Genomic DNA, 20996 nt, shown 5'->3' on the forward strand with positions numbered 1-20996 from the left:
TGATTATTTCACATTTATTATGACGGTAATGTAGTACTTTTCTTAATTGATAGTACTTTTGAGTTTACAGGATCAATTCAAGTAACAAAAGAAACACGAAGCACCTTGGCCCTACTGTTTCACTACTGTGATTTTTAAAACATTTTTGCAATCTTTATTCCTATCATAATTTTTGACCCAATACTCTGGTCCCAACCTATAGTCCCATAGGGGCATGATAGAACCATGATACAATGTCACAAGATATAACAAATCATGGTATAAAATGTAAGGTCTTGCCATAAGAAATATACATACAAAATATGAAGTCCCTATCTTAAATAACTAGTACATAGGGTATTGCCTACATTAACTTTTTTTTTTAAAAATAGGTCCAAATCCAAAGTCAATTAAGGTTAAATGGCCAAAAACTGGTACCAAAATAAAGGTCTTGTCACAAGGATTTCCTACATGAAATATGAAAGATTTATCATTCACCATTCAAACCTTAAGAACATGGTTAATTAAGTTTCGGTGAAAGTTTAAAAATTTGGATCTATACGTTTGAGGCCAAGATCACATGATCAAACATCAAACAAGAGGCCCACAGTCTTTATCAGCCACCAGAGTACTAGTAAAAATTATCGCTAGTCCCAAGGGCTAAAGAACTAGATTTTTTTTCCTGTTATGAATATCTAGTAATAGCTAAATTCTAATATTCAGCAACACAGTATAAAATAAGATGTGTTCTTAAAACTTCAATGCCCTCAAAAGTACATATACTGGATGCAGAAATATAATATACATACATTATCAGTAAACAATATCACTAATTTAAACCCACCCTAATTAAAGTCAAAACCCTGGGGTTGCAAAATTCAACATTTTTGTACACCCTTTTCTATTTTTCCTAAACATGCATACTATGCCAGTAAATAAACTTAAAGTCCCTTAATATACCCAATTAGGATTATGAAATTTACAATTTTGGTAAAGGACAACCTACTATACTATCAAAGCCCGCATCATTTACATGTTTTGCACATATACACTATGTGTACCAAGTTTAGCCCTGCCCTGGAGTCAGAATTAACCTCTACCCTAGGGATCATGAAATTTACAATTCTGGTACAGGCCTTCCTGTTCTATATCATGATGCATTTTGGTTTTTTTTTTTATACACATGTGTTGTTGCAATTGTAGAGAATTTTTTTGAAAATTGGTGAATTTTGAAAATATTCACTTGACCACCCATAAGACCCCAAGGGTGCAGGAGTCTTGAAAACTACAAATTATGTCCCACTTGTCTCAAACATGCTTCAAATCAAATTTGAAAAGAATCGGAATGGTAGTTATCAAGAAGTTTATATAAAAATGCAATCTCTCACCAGAGGGCGCATTACGCTGCGCTACAACACCTCTGTCAACGTCTAAATGTCAATATTCTTGGCAAAACTTACCTATACCTATAGCATCATGGCTAATAATTTTATAAGTTTAAGTTTTATGCTTTAGATCTTAAAGTAGGTTCACAAAAATAACGAATTCCATGATTATACTAGTATTATTGAATGAATGAATATTTATATAAACCTTCTAATCCGCTCAGGTGCCTCATATTTACCATTCAGAGAAGTGTTTGATTTGCTCAGATATTATCATAACAGTTCGATATGCTAAGTTAGTTTTTGTACATTTTGATATAACTTTTTAGACGTTGACAGAGGTATTAGTGGAGCGTAGCGGGAACGATAACTCTGGGTAGAGATTGATAAAAATGTTCAATTGCTTATGTTAATTCACACGTACGCCGGATGACAACGGACGCAGACCGATTGCAATAGGTCACCTGAGTTTACTCATGTGACTTAATAAAAAAAATTCCATAAGGAAACTATATACTGAATATTTTATTGAAAAACAAACTTTATAAAATTCATTGTGAGGTCAGTTTAGTCCAAGTATATATTCATAACTTATTCACGTATTATGCAAAATGACAAATTTCCTTTTCCTATGATGCTGAGCAAATTGTAATACCATGGTCATTAAATCTTGATGCTAATTTCTATAAGGACTTTGCGTGTCCGGACAGGACAGTTTTCGAGTACAGATAAAATTCCAGTCATGTAGTGTTGTAGTTTGTTTATTTATAGTTCGAGTTATTAATTAGGGCTTATGACCGGAACATTTCTAAGAGTTAATGGTCTCCAAGGGCAGATGTTTATTCGTTAGTTTAAGTAACGTCTATGTCTTAATAGTTGTCCGGATAAGTTGTTCGGATTCCAGAGTAGTTTACAAAGCTAGGTTCACATAGGTTATTCTTGTACGGAATGAGTTGTCCGGATTTTCAGCGTTATTTGTTCGGATAAGCTTTTAGCTAAAATAAAGTCATTTTAGGAATATACCTGTTAGAAATAATTTAGGCTACTCATAATGATTTGTCTTATAAGTTAGAGGTATCGTAGTAGAATATTAAGGGCATTTAAGAAGTTAGTGTCAGCTATAGTTTATTTACAAGATTTAGATTCCCTTATAGTTAGGACTGTCCGGATTGACGCATGTTAAATTATTTTCGGCAAAACCTGAGTAATAAGTTCTTGAAAGTGGCAATAATTTATAATAATAATAATAATATCCTTTATTTATACAGGATTGCACAATTAGTTGTATAAACTATTTTACATTGTGGTCCTGTCTATAACATATATACATATCGAGAACATAATATATCACAAAGCATGGAAATATCACAATTTATATACATACAGATAAGAACTAAATGAAAAGAGACAATAAACACACGAGTATCATTGAGTGTCAAAATAATGTTTTAGATAGGCTGATTTAAAAGATATGGTAGCTGTACATTTTCTTATAAAATCTGGTAACGAGTTCCATAAAATTGCTGCTGAAATGATGAAAGATCTTCTAAAATATTATCTTTTGGCTCTTGTAACATAGATAAAATTTGTAGAGCTCTGTCTTGTATTTCTTGTGTTTACCTCATTCACAAATCTAAAAACATGTACATACTCTGGAGTCATATGATGTACAACTTTAAACATCAGAATAATTTTTCGATAAATAAAATAGTCAATCAAAGGCATCCATCTCAAATGTGATAGCATGCAAGAAGTTGACACTGAATGAGGCACTTTGATATCTAAAATGATTCTTGCTGCCCTCTTTTGTAATTTAAAAAGCCTATCAATATTTGTCTTGTTCTTTGTATCCTGCCATACTGTACAACCATAATTAAAATGAGAAAAAACAATAGTATTGTAAATTTTGAGTAGTGCCTCCTTTGACAAAAAAGTACTCAATCTCCTTAAAACACCTAGTTTCTGACTAAGTTTTTTTACATAAGGCATGTGTGTGATAAGACCACGTAAGACATTCATCGATGTAAACACCTAAAAGTTTGGCACATTTGACATTTTCTATAAATATTTCACCAACATTAATACAAAGGTTTCTACATTTCGATAATTTCTGTGACGTTCCTATTAAAATATATTGTGTTTTCTTTACATTTATTGTCAATTTGTTCTTATGCATCCATTCCATAGAATTTATAAGATCATCCTATATTTTTTTTTTCAATTACATCTAAGGATTTATCAGAAACATATTGCGTGGTATCATCTGCATATATATTGACTGTAGAGTGCTTGAGACATGTTGGGTAGTCATTTACAAACAGAATAAAAAACAAAGGACCCAATATAGAACCCTGATGGACTCCGATGGCAATAATTTATGATCTTATTTACGCAAAGTTGTTTTACATTGAGTTCGAGAACGATGGTCTTTTGCAGATACTTGTTAAATATATTAACTGTAGAATGATATCTAAGTTCACCCCCCCCCCTTTTTTTATTGGGTCACATATATACTGTCTCAAGTGTCAGCATCGCATTCGTTGTTATTGTTTTTTTATTGTTGCCATCCTCAATAAATACTTGTCATGTCTGACAAAAGAGTTTTTTTTTTATTTTGTGACAAGAGTCCGCTCGACTTGTTACAATAGTTTACGGACCGTGAACTATGGTTTACGGACCGTAAACTATTGTTAACGACGTCAATCTATATTTCACATCCGTAAACCATAGTTAACAGATAATCTATGTTTCACAAGCGTAAACTATAATTAACAATGAAAACAATCATTAGCGATTGCAAAACATAATTTATCTGATAAATACGGTTTCACGATTGTAAAGTACGGTTTACAAGTCTAAACTATTATTAAAGAATGTAAATGATAGTTTACAGTTTGTAAGATATAGTTTATAGTCATTTAATGCGCCGAATTCAGAAAAAAGCGATACACAGAGTTTTGTTTAATATACTTTATGAGTAATAATGGCAGTTAGCTATAGTTTACGATCAAAAACTATAATTAACGAATATTAAACATAGTTTATCTGATAAATATAGTATCACAATTTGTGAAACTAGGATTAACAATTGTGAACTATAGTTAACGAATGTAAATTATAGTTTACAAATGTGAATCTGTATTTATCAGCAAATTCTATTGTTAACGTTTATTTAAAGACAGATAAACTTGGATTAGCATTTGTAAACTATAGTTTACAACCGTTAAATATAGTTTTATAGATGAAAACTATAGTTAACGAATCGTTATCTATAGTTTACGGTCAATAAACTATAGTTTACAGTCGATAGACCTAGTTTATCAACTGTGAAACTATATTTAGCTCATTTTTGTGAATTTGGCGTGCCATGGACGTATGCTTTACTGGGGCCATAAAATTCACTTCGAGAGATCAAACGAGAAATTGATAGTGAATTTAATTGATATATAGAAAAAAATCAGGAGCGCTATTTCACTTTGCAAAATTGAAGTCTGAGCCATCGAGAGTCACCTGTATATAAACTTACAACAGAAAGAGAAAACCATAAACTGTCCAAATAGAGATACATGTATTAATTGAGCTCCCTCACTTCTCATAATTGAAAAGTAAATCACATAAAAAATCATCGAAAACTTCTCTCCCTCCTTTTGAAATTGCTTGCTATGAGCTTGTATTTATGTGTATTTTACAATGATGGCATAATATGCACCATATTAATTTTACCCTTGACTGGAATCCTCCCATTGGTAGCTCCTGTCCATCCTCCCTCCTCCATGTAATGTTTGGGTATGGATTGCCATGAGCCTCACAGTTCAGCTGAAGGGAAGTTCCAATGTTCTGTTCGTAAATCGAGTTCATTCCAGGCTGGATTTTGGGAGCAACTGATGCAGAATACAAAATATACACTTATTAGCAATTTTGCAATAGTATGTAAAAAATTTTCTTCATAAAAGAATATCACATTACAAATAGATTTAAATTACAAATACCACTGAAAGTATCTCTGATAAAATGTTCATCAGTTTTTCAAAAGAAAGATGTCCACATTACAATAGACATTCTTAAAGTATTGAAAACACAACATTTGCCAGGTTCCTCAGTCCCTACTGTGACAACAGTTGAACTTATCAAAAGTTGTTTCCTAGCCTGCACTGCATGACATGTCATCTCATAACAATATCTCATATTACCATTCTAACAGAAAAAAAATCAGTTAATAAAACAAAAGAAGAAATTATGCAGATCTTCAGTTGCTTAAATTAATAAGAGAGTTTAACAGCAAGTTTCATTTCAATAATGTCGAAATGAAGTGATCGAGACAAACTGATTGACATAAAAAGAAGTTCATCCCCCTTGGCTTCACTAAATAATATTTACATTCAATGAATCTTTTCTGTTGTTTCTTTTGAAAGTGACATTGCTTTCTCCCTCAAAAATGAATACATGTTTGTTGCAATCTAGTTCGATAGCTAGGTTTTAGCATCACCTGTCCACATACTCATTACCAAATATGGAGCATTGCCAAGGTCAATTGGAGTTCTGTTTTTTAAAAAGTATAATGAATGAGTCAGTGCTATATGAAAATGTAGTAAATCTGATTGATATTTTTTAATGATGCATAAAGATATAAATAAGATATCTTTCTTTGTTGTTTTATCTGGTGATGAAGGTACATGTATCAATCACTGCAGAAAAAAAAATGTGTAATCCTTTTGCTGCAGTACGTGTTTGCTAACCGTCATAAACTAGTCAAACAACAAAGAAAGCTGATATCACTGTCTAGATAAAACAGTCCAAAGTGAAGAGGACGATACATAAAAAAAGGCTCTGCAAAGTTGAGCATTCCAGAAAATTCTATTTAAATCACAAGGACATTTTGGGAAACTTTCATTCTAGTGACATTAAGCTTTTATACGTGAAGTTGAACACCAGTTATAAGGAATCAAACGATCTTGATGTAAGATACCAGCCTTATTGCTAGTGCAGTTGAAATCAAAAACAAACTAGATATCGTCCCAGCTCCCCAAATTTGAAGCTAGTGCGCCAAATGAAGCCTCCTCCCCTAAATGTACTGCATGCATATAGTATGGAGGAGAAAGCATAAGCAGTAACATAGATGCATGTATTATGAACTCCGGTAAGTTACATAGGAGAAGTGTTCACAGTCTTTTTTACACCCTCCACCCATCAGATACACTATACTTCCTGTCCCAACAAAATACATATCTACAAATGGTAATGAACCATTGTACAAAGTTTCAAATCTATTGGATAAACCAAAGAGGAGAAGCGTTCACAAGATTTTGTGACAGACAGAAAGTACAAAAACAATAGGTCTCCCCCTGAAAAAGGGGGGACATATATAACTGCATTACATGAAACACGTGTTCACAAGGCCGGAAACTACTAGCTGTTCCAACAAATACCATAGACCTTTATAAAAGCAAAAGGGACTTGAATCGTTATTTAAAATTTCATTAAAATTGTTAAAAATCAAATAAAAGAATTTTGAAATTTCTCTCACATACAGTGAGTCAATGACTTCACCTTTTATATTTAGCCTTGAAAACCGACAGAAAGAAAAGTCTATAAGCACCGAGCTGTACCATTCCTACAAGTCTGATCAAATTTGAATGAAAAATGTAACAAAAATCGTTTACATTAAAATTCAAAATCTTCCAATGACCTCTACCTTTCTTCTGTAACCTTGAAAACCATGAGGAACCATGGTCTTTATATAAGGCATCAGTCCTAATAAATATCAGACCGTGATAACCATCATATATATGCCTTAAATGTTGCACACAAGCACACATTAGTGAATGAAGGGGCAAGTAACTATATCCAAAAGAATAAATAGCATTCCAATTAATATAAATTTCTCATTATCACTGTCCTTGAGGCCATTCTCATGCATCATTGATCTCATCATAGTAATACAATAAATCTCTGTACTCACCCTGCACTGTGAGTTTTCCAATCTTTTTGGGCCACTCGACCCACTCAATACCTTGAATTTTGATAGTACACAGATAATCTCCAGCATCCTCCTCTGCTAAATAACGAATTACCAACATGTACGTAATTCGACGTCCATTTATTCGACTCTGTATATCATATTTTTTCAGCCCTGAATCCTCATTAATGCCTTGATCGTTACCTAAAATAGACAAAATTGATGTGACAAAACGATATGTAGTATCATTATTAAATTCATAATTATGGTTGTTAAGATATATGTACTGAAATACTGTGTTAAATTACAGCATGTATAATATTCCGAGCATATTTGAGCTTGAGTCATCTTGAAATAACTTGAAATACAGAAACTTAATCATTTATATAAGTACAGTCAAAACTGCCATAGCGACCCACTGTATTAAGCGACTCACTGTCGTATGTGACCATAAAAAGTTCCCCCCAAGACGTTACTCTATATATTGCACCTGTATTAAACGACCACCTGTCTGACGCAACCAACGACCATGATTTTTACAACCTTTTCGTGTATTTTAACGAAATTTTACCTCTATTTAACGACTGTACATTTTTCGATTACAACGTGATTACTACTTTCGATTTCGGTTGAGCCGACTATTCTGGGAATTATCGCCCCTAATACTTTCGTTTTAATACGCAGTTTTGCGATGATCTTGATTAGTCGGCCCTCTGAATAAATCATTATACCTAAGCTGTCAACATGCAGTGTCCTGTGTGGTTAATTAATATAACCCGCTTTGTTGTTTATTTAACAAAATCAAGGATCAGAGAATCAAGGGCAGTGTATTTGAAGGTGTGAATTTCGACAAACTTTAAGAAGTGCCGGGTAGGCTAGATCGGAAATGAAAATCTACCACTTGTTATACCATTATGATCAACAGAGTAAAAAATTGCCCGATTGCGATATAAATCAGGTAAATATTGTGCTCAGGACTAAAATTTTAAACGGAGTATTCACAGTTTTCCTGTGTAACGGGAAGGGAGAAAATGCAACGGACCAGACCGGGATTCGATTCCCGGGCCCCCTGAATCTCTAGTCAGGTGCTCTACCAACTGAGCTAACTGGCCACCTGTGATCGAACCCGGCCGACCGCTACATTCCTCCCTCCTTAAATTGTCTTCGCCCCTGAAGACACAACCCAAGTTCTTATTTGCCCCTGGGAGGACTTTCACCTCCAAGTCCAGCGGTGGTCAACGCCACCAAATCTGTAACGGGAAGGGAGAAAATGCAACGGACCAGACCGGGATTCGAACCCGGGCCCCCTGAATCTCTAGTCAGGTGCTCTACCAACTGAGCTAACTGGCCACCGGCGATCGAATTCGGCTGACCGTTACACTCCTCCCTCCTTAAATGTCTTCACACCTGAAGACATCAACCCAGGATCTTTATCCCCTGGCAGGCATTTTCACCTGTCAGTTCTAGGGGCTGGTCTACGGCACCAAATGTAACAGGAAGGGAGAAAATGCAACGGACTAGATCGGGACTCGGAGGTGAAAGTCCTCCCAGGGGCAAATAAGAAGTTGGGTTGATATCTTCAGGGTGTGAAGATATTTAAGGAGGGATGAATGTAGCGGTCTGCCGGGTTCGATCACAGGTGGCCAGTTAGCTCAGTAACCGGAAAGTAGAACTCTTTAACTGATAAAATATGAAAGTTACCAGCCAACTTGGCTTAAAGTGGTAAACTACCTCCAGTTTACAATGATCAACCCAGGTAAGGGGATTTCTGAACTATGATCAACGCTAAATGAAAACACTGTTTAAAGTTTTTATGAATTTAATAAAGTGAGAATTAACCTTTGTAAATGATAACAAATAATAAGTAATGATCAAAATATAACAAATAGTAAAGTATATGGAAATTTCACAGAAACAAATAAAGTTATATCAGAAATATGATTTAATTTAGCAAATGAACAGCAATAATCTCAATAAATAAATAGGAAGTTTGTGAAAAAAAAATATATATATATATAAATAATAGAAATTGGCAGGAATGTGGAAGACCTATGAAAAATATGAGAGACTAAATAAAAATATATATATGTCCCTACTGAGCCTCCATACTAATGAAAATGGTCAAAAATCTCTCTATGAATAAACACTACTATAAATAACTGAATTGGAAAATGTAAGGAAAATGAGCTACATCACCCAATATGAACTCTATCAACACTCTAGAGTTGAACTATGAAAAACACTGAAAAGTCTGGGCTCTAAAAATAACTAACCCAGCAAATGTACTACACCAAAAATATAAAGGGCAAAATAATAAAGAATAGTGGTTCTAGAATTAACATCTGTTATCTACATCTCCTAAAACCAGGCTGGACTTGGAAAGGGAACCTAACTTATCTATAAAAATCCTAACATCCTAACTCTAATCATAAAGTGCTCGCTCAGCACGTGCTAAATGAAACCTAGAATGCCGTGTACCTTGAGGTTGGCATTAAAAGCAGAGATAAAGTGCCATGAGGCTTATCCCCAACCAAGTGAAGAAAACTACACGAACACGGCTTTAAATACCCTAGCTATGCCCAAAAATAAACGCCAATAGATATCAAAGATCCTAAAGCTAACTTAGCCAATTAGAACACAGCTATCAAAAGTACTACGGAAAGACTGCCAACATGGATGACACTTCCTGTTTTAAAAGTAAAACATGTGGAAAGTCAACACATGACCTAGCTTATAAACGACTAACAATAAAGGGGTTTTACGTAAGTAATAACTGAAGACTCAATGTAAATAACATTATCATACTGAAATACTAGCAAATAATAAGTAAATATAAATTACGAAACCAGGGCTATGGAAATAAAAATCCAAACCACTACACCTGCATGAGATACTAGAGGTTTCCAGAATAATAACCGGAACTAGCGGTTCACTTCGAAATGTCCCGAGTATTTGACATGTCCGAGTTCAAGAAAATTGCCTGCATTAGTTCTAAGCTTAAAAGATTTGCTGTGCATATACAATGGATATATAGTGATTTATTTAATGTTTCTCAAATTGAATAACATTTTTCCAGCACGTATTGTACAAAAGGAGACGCAACACTTCACCATTTGTTTTCTTACCACAAGTACCGCATTTTTTAGTTACACTGTACAAGTAGGCTATACATAAATACCCTTTACAACAAAGTGTTTATAAGTTGGCTATACATAAATACCCTTTACAACAAAGTGTTTATAAGTTTTAGAAAATTTACATGCAGTTCATAAATAATTTTTAAATCTCATGTAAATGTGTAATATGAAATGCATGAAAAGTTTATCATTCTTAAATAGATTAAATGTAATTTTGATGAATAAAAAATTATGATACAACACATTGTATTCTAGATTTTTAACTACAGTGTATTATTAATTTTATTTTACAACTATTAAAACCGTACTTGATATTCTTAATGATAAATTCCAAATACATGTAGTCATTTACTCCATTGTATAAATTATTTGTGAAATTTTATCCATTAACTGCGGAAAATAGGCAACCTGTATTAAGAGACCACCTGTCATATGTGACCTTTTTTCCATTCTCCGTTGGACGGTCTCTAAATACAGGTTTGACTGTACTAATGTTACTCTGAGTGACAGTGACAAAAGCATCTTAGAACTTATGACCAAGTGATTTTTTGGAACATTTTAAAATGTGTTACAAAGGGGTGAATGATTTAAGGAGTGGAAGTAAGTTTTACTTATTTTACGAATCAAAGTAAGTTGGGGCAGTTTACGCAATATATTGTAAGTAATGGTATCTCAAAAATCAACAAACTGGAACAAAACTAAGATTCGATCAGTAACTCATTAATATGCACCTACATGTACACAAAAAAAAAATCAGTTTCTGATCTCAAGGGGTTTAAAAGAAAAAAGCAGAAAAACTGGTCCCAACGTTAGTGTTTGCAAGTTAAAGGCCAGGGCACAACTTCATAAAAAAATCAACGAACCGGAACAAATCTCAAACTTGATCTCTCAGTCATCAATATACACCTGCGTACATAAAATCAATTCAATATCTCAAGGCATTTAGAAAAAAAGTCCGGAAAACTGTTCGTAACATTAATTTTTCTATGTTAAAAGGGTACAACTCCATCAAAAATCAACGAACCAAAACAAAACCCAAACTCAATTTGTAACTTGTCAGTATACAACTGCATACAAAACATCAATTAAATATCTCAAGAAGTTTAGAGAAAAGGTCTGGAAAACTGATCGTAACAGTGACTTTTCTACGTTGAAGGGACACAACTTTATCAAAAATCAACGAACCAGAGCAACACTCAAACCCGATCTGTAACTCAACAATATACACTTGCCTACAAAATATCAATTCAATCAATTTCTCAGGGCGTTTAGAAAACTGGGTGTCATTAAAGAACAGACAAGATTAAAACTATATTATACCCCATCCACTTGGTGGTGGGGTCATATAAAAAAATGTTAAAGTTCATAAACAATCTTATGTAGAGGATTTCTTCAATAAAGGAGTTTTCTACAATTAATGTATTCAATTACAGTTATAAAATTTAGAAATTAATTTCAAAATTAAGAATTATCTCCCTCACGCATAGCTTCTATCCTTATACGAATTTGACTCCACTTTTCGGGCACACTGGTTTTTTTTTCCCCTATAATAGCTCTAAACTTCATTGTTATTTCGGATTTCAAAAATTTCGGTTGAGCATCACTGAAAAGACATTATTTGTCGAAATGCGCATCTGGTGCATCAAAATTGGTACCGTATAAGTTTTACATGTATAACGAAAGGATAATGAACAATTTTGAAGGATTTAAATCAACATAAATGTTTCTTGGTAAATAATGATGAAAGTGAAGTAGATGAAATTCACATGACTGGTAAATGAGTAGAAGTTGACCTTTTTGCACGTGAAAGTTTTTAAAATATAGCTGCCCTTTGTAAAAATAAGAAAATCTAATTTTCAAAAAATGTGTGTGGAAAATAATTTTATTTCATATTTTCATAACGAGAATGTGTATGTAACGTACATACTTTCTATCAAGAGATTCATATAAAACACATTTTTTTTCAAAAATATTTAAAGAGAACATGCTCTTTCCATAGATGTTAAATTGTAGGTGAAATAATCAAATCAAGCAGTAAACAAAATTTTTAAAATTCCTATGGTGGTCTTCAAAATGATATGTTTACAAATTAAATCTCACCATCCATGCATTTACTAGATATGCTGAAAACTTTCAAATCAAGCAAATTGAGAGTATTGCATGGAAATACATAGTTCCCTAGCTACCGGTTGCAGAATGCTTGGACCACAACAATATTCAAAGTTCATTATGTATGGGTTATGGTAAAGGGGAAAAGTGGGGAACCAGGATAGAAAAATGGTTGGATATCAACTACTTATTCAAGTATAAAGACTAGACCAGGAAAATAAACAAATCTATAATTAGGTTTATAGGTCTTTCACCAAGTCAATGAACTGTGTAGGTGATAACGGGTATATGAATAATTTAGCTGCAAAATTACTAGGACCATGCCATTTTGTATTCTAGTTCGTCGGATACGCCGCTTCCATTTGTAATAAATCCAAATTATAATATTATTAAAAAAATAATATCCGCTCGTGTGTCCAAAAGTATCTGCGTACGTAAAATATTTTCGACTTTTTACAACAAGCTCACAAAAGGCCTTGGTGAATGTGGCTGGAAAATGACAGAATCGTGGGCTTTCGAGAAAAATCGAAACAGTGTAATATGGTGTTTTAAGTTATTATTGATATCTTTCTTAATATTTACGATACTTCATCTGATCATAGCACTGGATTGGAATGTTCCTTATACGGCAATCGAACTGGAAGCCGATGAAAATTTTGAAGCGCGCTATTATATATACCATTATTTATAGAACACCGATTGGTTGATTATACATGTGCATGCAGACTCTTATATTGTTTAAAGTCTCTCTTGAGAATATTTCGCTCACATGAAGACGTTACCATTGCCGGTGAAGGGCTGCAAAATATAGGCCTATGCTCAGCGCTAATGGCCATTGAGTAGGGAGCAATCTTTTTTGTGCCACACTTGCTGTGACACGGGTCTCAGTTCTTGCGGTCTCATCCTAAGGACCACCCCATTTATTCGCCTCTTACGATAAACAAGGGGTACTGAGGACTATTCTAAATCAGACGGACTGAGTTAACAAATTCACAAATGTTTTTGGTGATTATTGATTATGTGTGTTCTATTATACTTAAAAGGCTCTACAGAGCTTAATTGTATTTGGATGGTGCCGACTTAAAAAAAATCACATTGCTTTACTTTTATCAAAATTCAAGAAAATGCTAAAAGCGATACATTGAAGATTTCAAAATCGGACATGCTGTCCCTGTAGCAATATTCATCAATCTGAATCGAAACTTTGTAGAAATGAAACTAACATAAAATTCTTTAAACAAACCTTATTAGTTAATGTTGCAAAGTACATGTATTAGGTATGAAGAAATGAAATCTTTGAAACCTAAAATACGTCTTATTTATTTTAAACCATAGCAACAAAGTTGCAAAATGGTAAACAAATGATATATGATGATTTTAGATCTTTATTTTTAAGCGCTCGCTTTTCAAAATCAAACTTAAAATTATTTGTATTCGCTCACCTCATAATTTTTATCTCCAGAATAAAAAATAATATTTGTAAAATAATTTCGCCCTCTCGCCTCACTTTTTTGGTTTGAAAGTTTACAAATTGGTGTGGCCTAATGCTGAACGTATTAAGGAGTGTATTACTAGTATCTATACAGAAAAAAGAAACTTGGATGTAAACTGATAATTAATTCGATTTTGCTAAATCTAATGCCCATAACTTAAGGTATTTAAAATCAAAGGACCGGGATAGAAATTTAATTTTATCTGTAACTTGTTATTTGAGGTCTGAGGTGATATCTGCCATGCGTGCGGCTAGCCAGATACCTGGAAGAGGACCCACTAGTGTGGACATTACGCGTAATTCTGCACGGAAATAAAAAGGAACCGACAACATTGTTATGACAAAGCAATGTACCAAATATCAAATGAATATATGCAAGCACAACAAAAAAGTTCGGAAAACTGAATCATATAATTTATGCTATTTTTCTAAGTTCAAGGATCATGACTAAGTTAAAAATCAAGGAACCGAGATTAAATTCAAATTTGATCTTAACTTGTGATGGCAAAACAATGTAAACACAACAAAAAGGTCCAGAAAACTGATAATTCATGCTATTTTTCTAAATCCAGGGATCATGACTTTGTGAAAAATCAACGGACTGAGATGAAATTCGAACTTGATCTGTAAGTTGTAATGGCAAAGTCATGTACCAAATATACAATAAATATCTGCAAGAACAGAGAAAAAAGTGCGGAAAACTGATTGTCCGGACAGGCTGACAGAGTTCAATACTAAAGACCCCTTTTACTTTGTCTGTAGGGGACTAAATATTAGATCTGCAGGATAATGGAAAATGAGTCTATGAGATACAAAAAAAAACAACCCACAAAACAAGAGGCTCATGGGTCACATCGCTCACCTGAGTCACTTTGGCCCATATCTGAAGACTTTCCATATATATTTGCATGTAAAACCTAAGTCCCTATTATGGCCCCAACCTACCCCCCGGGGGCCATGATTTGAATAAACTTAAAGCTGCACTATGTCAGAAAGCCTTCCTGTAAAATTCAGCTTTTCTGGTTCAGTGGTTCTTGAGAAGAAGATTTTCCCTATATATGTGTATATAAAACTCTGAACCCCCTTGTGGTCACACCCTTCCCTGGGGGCCATGATTTGAACAAAATTGAATCTACACTATGTCAGAAAGCTTTCATGTAAATATAAGCTTTTCTGGCTTGGTGGTTCTTGAGAAGAACATTTTTATAAAGATTTCCCTATATATTTGTATGTAAAACTTTGATCCCCTTTATGGCCCCATCCCACCCCAGGGGCCATGATTTGAATAAACTTGAATCTACACTATGTCTGAAAGCTTTAATGTAAATATCAGCTTTTCTGGCTCAGTGGATCTTGAGAAGAAGATTTTTAAAAAGATTTTTCCTATATATTTGTATCTAAAACTTTGATCCCCTATTGCGGCCCCATCAAACTCCTGGGGCCATGCTTTGAACAAACTTGAATCTACGCTATGTCAGGAAGCTTTCATGTAAATTTAGTCTCTCCTGGCCAAGTGGTTCTTGAGAAGAAGATTTTTAAATGACCCGACCCTATGTTTGCATTTTTGTGATTATCTTCTCTTTGAAAGGAATCTGACCCTTCATTTGAACAAACTGAAAATCCCTTTACCCAAGGATGCTTTTGGCCAAGATTGGTTGAAATTCGCCGAGTGGTTCTGAGGAAGTCGAAAATGTAAAAAGTTTACAGACAGACGGACAGACAGACAGCCGGGCATACGACGGACAACAGGCAATCATAATAGCTCATTTGAGCTTTCAGCTCAGGTGAGCTAAAAACCAAGAAATGTAAAAATAAACTTGTAAAACACATATGTCCCCATGGTGCAAAATTGAAAAGGTTATACACACACTTCATTTAATTGATAGTAGTATCATCAATTTAAAATATTGAGCAGACAATGACTTCCTATGCCAGGAGTGGATTGACCATGTGACCTAAAAAGCAATAGGGGTCATCTGCTCCTTATGCTGTACCAGTGTACCAAGTTTCGTGTAAATCAATCAAATAATTCTTAGATTTAGGAAACAATATATTACTATGTCCAGTTTAACCCTTGACCTTTGACCATGTGACCTCAAAATCAATAAAGTCATCGTTTTCTGAAGTTGTACCAGTGTACCAACTTTGATGTCTGTCAAGCAAAGGGTTCTCAATTAAGATATTGAGCAGGCAGTATATGTCTATGTCCATTTTGACTCTTGAACTTTAACCATGTGACCTCAAAATCAATAGTTGTCATTTTCTCCTGAAGATGTACCAGTGTACCAAGCTTGATGTCTGTCAATCAAAGGGTTCTCAAGATATTGAGCGGATAGTATATTCCTATGTCCAATTTGACCTTTGATCATGTGGCCTCAAAATTAATAGGGGTCATCTTCTCCTAAAGATTTAGCAGTGTACCAAGATTGATGTCTCTCAAGCAAAGGGTTCTGAAGATATTGCGCAGACAGTATATTCCGCTGTCCAGTTTGACTCTTGACCATGTGACCTCAAAATCAATAGGGGTAATCTACTCCTTAGGATGTACCAGTGTACCAAGTTTGACATCTGTCAAGCAAATTATTCTCAATATATTAAGCAGACAGTATATTCCTATTTCCAGAGTAGATTGACCCTTGACCTTTTGACCTGAAAAACAATAGGGGTCCTCTTCTACTCATAACCAACCCACATATCAAATATCATTACGATCAAGTGAATGGTTCTCAAGATATTGAACGGACAACATGTGGTCTACCGACCGAGATACCAACCGACAGGTGCGAACCGATATACCCCTCTTATTTGAAGGAGACATAAAAATTATCTTATTCCAGTAAGTATGTAATATGCATCAGTATTCAATCTGCAGAAACTCAAAGAAATTAATTATCACAAAAATCTGCATTGGGTAAAAAGTGAAGAAATAATTACATTAACAAGATTTGAATATAAATCTTATTCTTCATGTTTTTCAAATATTAACCTCTTATTACCTTGATATACTATTTTATCATCCTCACTGAGCAAAATTGGATTTCCTCCATTCACAGTCTGAGACCGTGTCCATAGTACCTAAAGATCAAATCACAGAAAATGTTTCTGCATGTATTATATTTGTATAAGAAACAAAATTGACATTGTTGACAACTTTATTTTTAGTTCTTCTAAGGCTATTAAAATGTTCTTATCATTGATTATCTACAGTCACCTGAACTATAGAAAGTATACCCATCCGTGCACCCTTTCTAAAAAACATTCTCCGATTTGAAATTTACAGGCCTCCTACTGGTAAAATAAAATACAGTGTTCCCTCAATATATTGCCACCCCCCCCCTTTATAATGCCACCCCCGCTTATTACCTGAAAATCCTAAAGAACAGATTTCTCCCCATCTTAACACCCCCATTATAATGCGACCCCTGCATGCCATATGCCACTGATTTCCACAAACAAATGGTCAAATCATATAGAGTTTACTTTGATAATAATGCCAATTACCTAACACCCATTGGTAATCACACCTGTACTTTGAGAGCAGTGGAGTGAAGTGTGACAAGCAGGACAACGTAGCCAAGTGGTCAGACTAATTACAACTAATTAAACTCAAGATTGTCTAAATGTTGATACAGAAAGGAACCCAAATAAATTTACAGAATTGAATTTCTTTTGAGTGCTCAGTCAATTGCCATTAATGGTGAATTCGCTATATTGCCATCCCAATTTATTGCCCAAATTGGTCTTGAACAAAAGTTGGCAATATATCAAGAGAGCACTGTACACAAGAGGCCCATGGGCCACATCACTTACCTAAGCAGTTCTTAGCAATAAACAATTAAGCTTGAGCAAAACTATCATTATACAAAAAGCTTGGATGAGAAATAAAATTTTCAAAGGTAACGACTAAAACTTTATTAATTATCAAACTTAATTTTTAAACTTGACTACACATTCAGCAATTATCATATGCTCTTGTAGACAGGTATGACCTTTCATATTAAGAAATTTCATCTATGGATGATTTGTGCCAAGCTTGGTTCCGTATACATTCATATGTAAAACTTTGATCCCCTATCGTGGTCCCTTCCTTACCCCAGGGGTCGTGAATTTTACAAACTCTAATATGTACTTTGTCAGGAAGCTTTCATGTTAATTTCAGCTTTTCTGGCCCAGTGCATGTTCTGAGAAGATTTTGAAATGACCCCACCCTATTTTTGCATTTTTGTGATTATCTAACCTTTGAAGGGGGCATAACCCTTCATTTCAACAAAATTGAATCACTTTTACCTAAGGATGAATTATTCCAAGTTTGATTGAAATTGGTCCAGTGGTTCTGGAGAAGATTTTCCTATATATTAGCGTGTAAAACTTTGATACCCGTATGTGCTCCCACCCTACCCTCGGGGGCCATGATCTGAACAAATTTGAATCTCCTTTAAATTAGGAATCTTTCACTTAAGTCTCTATACCCATATGACTCAGTGGTTCTAGAGGAGATTTTTTTTTTAAAAAATCCTATATATTCGCATGTAAAATTCGATCCCCTATTATGGCCCACCCTACCACCATGGGTTATGATTTTAACAAACATGAATATCCACTATGGCAGAAATCTTTCATGTAAATTTCAGCTTTTCTGGCCCAGTGTTTCTTGAAAAGAAGACTCTTCAAAGGCCCCTCCCTAATTTTGCATTTTTGTGATTATCTCCCCTTTGAAGGGAGCATGATCCTTCATTTCAACAAACTTGAATCCCCTTCACTCAACTATGATTTGTTAAAAGTTTGAATGAAATTGGACCAGTGGTTCTGGATGAGATTTTCCTAAATATCAGCATGTAAAACTTTCATCCCCTATTGTGACTCCACAATACCTCCTGGGGCCATGCTCTGAGCAAATCTGAATTTACTTCATATCAGGAAGCTTTCAGGTAAATCTGTACTCTTCAGGCCCAATTGTTATTAGAATATTTTTTTTAATTTTCTTTAAATATTCGCATGTATAAATTCAGCTTATGTAATTTATGCTTTTTTGGCCCAGTGGTTCTTGACAAGAATATTTTTAAATGACCCCACTCTGTAATTATATCCCCTTTGAAGGGGCATGGCCCTTCATTTGAAGGCCCTTTACCCATGGATGTTTTGTGCTACATTTGGTTAAAACTGGCCCCGTGGTTTTGCAGAAAAATACAAAAATGGGAAAACTTTACACTGATGGCGACAGATAATGGACAATTTAAATTTTCATCAGAAATTAAAGCTCACTTGAGCCTTCGAAAATCAGCTCAGGTGAGCTTAAAAGGTAAGAGGTAAAAATTTGTTAACAAATGTATTTTACTATACTGGTAAAGGAGGTATACCAATATCTGAGATTATCTCTACTGCTTATATACAAAAAAGTGTGAAACAATGACATAAATCGAAACTGAGATGAGATTGACAGGGAATCCACACATTCCAGAGAAATTATTGTCGCCCAAATTAAAAAAAAAAGTCAGAAAATGGGGAGGGGGTTACTAGTAGTATACATACTTCAGATGCATGTGATTATTCATTTAAAAAATCAGAACATGTATGACTTACCACTGATTCAGAACCCTTGTTGACTACCGTACAGTTCAAGTACCCAGTCTGATTTTTTTGTTTCACCTCGGGTAAAATTTCATCCACAATATCTGGTCTTTGCGCATCAACTGAAATCAGCAAAATCATCTTCAAAATCGTAAACCATAATCAATGCACATTACTATAATATCTTGTTATAATATAGATGATCAAGATAATATATATGATATCATAAGTTCATTATCAGTGATTTTTCAATATTTTTCAAAAGGGTCCTGTGGCTTTTGAATTGGGAAAAAATGTCAATATTTTGATCAAATTGGGAACACTTAGACATTATTGTAAACATGCTAAATATATCATATCAAACAAGAAATTGCTAAATCAAACACAAATTGATGTCATTCTTTTTCTAATTTACATATTTAACCAAAGCTTCAGATTAGGTGCGTATGAGCGTAAATACTCATTAATGTTTACCAAATATGGATTAAAGTTTAACAATTACGCATTTGCGAGTGTAAATTTGCTTTACACTCCTAAAGTGATGCGTACTTGTGATAGTATAATATGTTGCAGTACAAATTATCTATTCATATGAATTGAGGTTAGCACAGCACTTGATCTTACATGAAATAAACATATAATGAAAAACATTTAGGTGACAGATGAAAGACGGCTTAATTAGAGATAACTCAGAACAACTGTATAAGCCTAATTGTTACAGTTTCTGTCATAAATGGTGCAGTCGAAAGCACATAAATAACTTATATCATCAATCGTATACGATTGATTGTTGTTATAGACATGGCACAGAAAATGTTGTCAGACAAACGATGTTAAACTTTAACTAAAACTAAGTTTTTACTGAAAAGTCGCTCCTGCAGCATTGTCTTACTATTTGAAAGTATTTGCAAGAATGGGAGTCGTGCATTTATTTACTGCACTTCTGTCACACATGCACTCATTTTACAGGTACATGGACAACCAATTGAATTCTTGGTTAACGGTACAAGGTGATCGGGGGGAATCTGACAGTGATTTGCAGTGAAAACAAATTAAAGTGCAAAAATATATATGAGCAGAAGTAAGTTCGTTTAATTATTTTTTTTTAAAAATGCTATACAAATTAGACACACAAAAATTGACTTTGAAACTGATATTGTTTTGGTTTAAAATGATTTTAGTTTCTCGGTTATAACAATTTAATTTACAATATGACAAATTATTAGTTTTGTTGTTTGTTTGGTGTTTATGGAATTTATTCAATACTATAAAAATAAATACTTGTATATTTAGTTATTGAGAATCCTTAAATTTGTAGTTTTTTTTATTGATATAAACTCTTCATTGTCTGTGGAATTTTGAAATTTATT

General features: G+C 33.9%; 1 protein-coding gene across 2 annotated transcripts in view; it reads right to left on the bottom strand.

Annotated features, from left to right (window-relative positions):
• Positions 1-20996, bottom strand: part of LOC125661059 (lachesin-like) — a 76548-nt gene that overhangs the window by 32748 nt on the left and 22804 nt on the right. For both annotated transcript variants that reach the window (XM_048892941.2, XM_048892940.2), the window contains exons 2-5: positions 19639-19748; positions 17055-17133; positions 7324-7524; positions 5088-5245 (exon numbers count right to left, since the gene is read on the bottom strand). In XM_048892941.2, coding sequence (XP_048748898.2) covers positions 5088-5245; positions 7324-7524; positions 17055-17133; positions 19639-19748 — 548 coding nt within the window. The remainder of the gene's footprint in view (positions 1-5087; positions 5246-7323; positions 7525-17054; positions 17134-19638; positions 19749-20996) is intronic.

This window comes from Ostrea edulis, chromosome 8 (genome assembly GCF_947568905.1).
Source record: "Ostrea edulis chromosome 8, xbOstEdul1.1, whole genome shotgun sequence".
Classification (NCBI taxonomy): domain Eukaryota; kingdom Metazoa; phylum Mollusca; class Bivalvia; order Ostreida; family Ostreidae; genus Ostrea; species Ostrea edulis.